This window comes from Acyrthosiphon pisum, chromosome X (genome assembly GCF_005508785.2).
Source record: "Acyrthosiphon pisum isolate AL4f chromosome X, pea_aphid_22Mar2018_4r6ur, whole genome shotgun sequence".
Taxonomy (NCBI): Eukaryota; Metazoa; Arthropoda; class Insecta; order Hemiptera; family Aphididae; genus Acyrthosiphon; species Acyrthosiphon pisum.
The window spans coordinates 39,841,058-39,844,321 of NC_042493.1; the positions used below are offsets into that span (position 1 = coordinate 39,841,058).

General features: G+C 29.2%; 1 protein-coding gene across 1 annotated transcript; it reads right to left on the reverse strand.

Annotated features, from left to right (window-relative positions):
* Positions 1–539: 539 nt before the first annotated feature.
* LOC103309328 (piggyBac transposable element-derived protein 4-like) lies at positions 540–3,264 on the reverse strand. The gene is made up of 5 exons (XM_008184505.1): positions 2,125–3,264; positions 1,896–2,007; positions 1,619–1,812; positions 780–781; positions 540–699 (listed from the first exon to the last, which is right to left on the reverse strand). The coding sequence occupies exons 1-5, from the start codon at positions 3,262–3,264 to the stop codon at positions 540–542; spliced, it is 1,608 nt and encodes a 535-aa protein (XP_008182727.1).

Here is a 3,264-nt window from a genome sequence, read left to right on the forward strand (position 1 = left end):
TTCCTTAAATGGCTGGTGAATATATCCAAGGATATTTATCTAAATGTGACCATACAAAAGGCCCTCGTTTAGCACCAGGGTCTAAGACTCTCTTAAAATTATATTTTTTATCAGGCTTAAAGGGTGATACTAATAATTTGTACTTTAAATCATCTGTAATTAAATGGACTTGTATATAAAAACCAAGATCAAGATTAGGTCACTAAAAAATATACATATGACATAAATTTAAAATTTTTTGTTCTTAATTCTTATAAACATAATTAATATCACGATTATAGATAGTATGGTTGCACAACGAACCATAATAAAGTGATGCACCGAGTTTCCTTGTTATCACAACGACTAGCGGAACCGAGCATTGGCGCTCAAAGCGTTTAAATATTGAACCATATATATATATATAAATCATATAATTGTATGCCTAGTAGTGGCTACTACTTAATTTTTACTCTATGAGCACTAGTAAAAGCTTCTAGAGTATCGTTGATAATAAAAGAAACTATGAGCATCATTAAATTATTTCTGATCATAGTTCGTTAGGCAACCATACTATCTTTAATCGTGATTAATATTATACTACCATTATCAGAGTCCATAGATGTATTATAAATAGTATCAGACTTAGCAGTAGCAATAACCTTACAAGCATCAACTTCTTCAACTAATAAATTGTTTGCTTTAACAACATCATCTATTCTAAGCAAAGCAAGCCAAATATAAGTACTTATACATAAAAATACTTAATGAAATATTAAAATTCTTAATGTTTCTTTTACCGCTAAACTTATATTAAATTCTTATTAATAGTTTTACATGAAATATTGCACAACTACAAAATAATAATGTGACAAAATCAAAAATAAAAATAATAGGTATATAAGAAAATTAAAGATTTAGCAATACCAGAGTCCTCAGCAACACCAATTCTTTCAACAGATTTCAGTTTTTTATGATTAACTTCATCATTGCGAAGCAATGCAAAGCATATTATATTTTTGAAGGTATAACTATAAGTTACAACTGAGTTAAAGTAGAATATTTTAGTACCTGTTATTGTATTATATTGTTCAACACATGGTTTAGGACATCTATACTGTTTGAAAAAGTCTTTTAAGTCTTTGGCATTCATTATTATAACTTTTCTGTTACGGTTACTATTACTAAGTACGAACATCACTATATACTTATTTTAATTACTTAACGTATCTGTTAATTTTTACATTTGAATATTTTGAATAATAAATAATAATTATTGAACCTGTCCGTGTGTTAAATTAAATCAAAACTGATCAGTCCTTTGACCCATATGCGGGTCATGTCAAACCTATTTCATCAGTCCATGACCCATATGTGATTCATTTCATACATTTATTTCCCTGTTGATTTATTGGAATGGACTTCATGCTATGAAATCCATAATAACACATTTAGACTAGGGAGATGATAAGCTTTCTAATGATATATAGTTTAAATATGTTTGTAATTGTTATAAGCCAATAAAAATACATGCATAATATATATAAATTATTTATTGTATATTATATTTCATTACATTTTATTCGTAAAACTAATGGATTTTGTTGTAACAAATCAAACAATAAGTATGACCACATACTTTACAATTTGTATTAACTTTTTTTGCTTTTTTTCCAGCTTCTTCTGCACTCAACTGTCCATCTTCACGAAGACTTGAATAGCACCCATGACATCTTTTTCTTTGTATTTTTCCATTTTGTCTATCAAACTGTTCAAGAAAATGCATTGAAATATTTTTTTGAATGTTCACAGATTCTGATTTGTCTGTAACCTCTGTACACAAAATACTTCTAGACAGTGATTCGGTAAATGAAAGTAAAGTTTCTTGTTTACTTGTTTGTTGAAAATAATCATACTATTTACAACTGTTATTCCAAATAGTAATTCCATACCAACTTTTTTGTACCAAACAAGAGATTTTCGTTGTGGATTATAATAACTGCTTAGTTGATCTGAAACATCGATTCCCTGTTTTGTATTATTGTAATCCAAAATCATTTTTGGTTTTGTTATTGTATTTCCTTTTCTATCTGTTTTTCCTGTATTTTGAAATTGATCTCCATGGCAAGTAGATAACATCAAAACATCTCTTTTGTCATGCCATTTTAAAATTGTAATAAATTCTTTTTGTCTTGCTATAAACTGCCCTTTTTTCAATTTTTTTTCTTTTACATCTACTGGAAGCCATTTTCGATTTTTTCTTAAAGTACCACACAAATCAGTTTTTCGACCATAAAGATATTCAGCAAGTGGAACACTCGTATAAAAATTGTTTGTTATTATCAAACAGCCTTCATCAAGTAAACTATCAGCTAAATTTACCACAACTGTTCCCGGCTTATCCAGAGTTCCTAAATTAGGTCCTGTACCACAATAAATACTAGAAGCCCATGTAAAACCTTCAGGTGTACACAATTTGTACATTTTGATACCATATTTATGGGATTTTGACGGGTTATATTGACGAAATAAAAGTCTTCCTCTAAAAGCTATCATAGATTCGTCAAGAACTAATGTGTCTCCTGGAGTGAACAAATTTTGTGTATTTTGAAAAACCATATCCATTAACGGTTTAATTTTATATAACCTGTCTGTATTATCTCTAGCAATATTATTGTCTACAAAGTGCCAACATTTTAAAATAATTATAAATCTATTATAGCTCATGCCAATTTTGTGAAATAACTCATGATAATATAGACTGTCTTTTTTCCAATATGATTCATAAGTAGGAAAGACAACAACACCAGAAAACATCAAAACACCTAAAAACTTTTTCATTTCATCAATATCTACATCTTTCCATCTAGACATTCTACTACTTCTTCTAACTGGTCCACTATTTAGCCTCTGGTGTGCGTACTGATTTGTTTCATTACACATTAAAAGTAAAATGTCATTATCGATAATACTAAAAAATACGTCTATCGGTTTCAAAATATTTGTAGAATCTTCTATTACTATTTCATGTAGTAAACCAGCAGACTTACCAGTAAAATCAACTCCGCCCAAATTCAAAACAGTGTTTGACCAGTCTTCTTCTAGATAATCTATAGCCAGATCACCATGTGATACAACTTCTTCATCATTTGAATCAGATCCTCCATCAGACATCAAATATTCAGGATCACTGTCACTGTCGTAATTTTCAAATTCTGTGTCACTATTCTCCAATTCACGTTCAATATCGTCCACGTTTAAAGTATTATGCGATTTCGATGACAT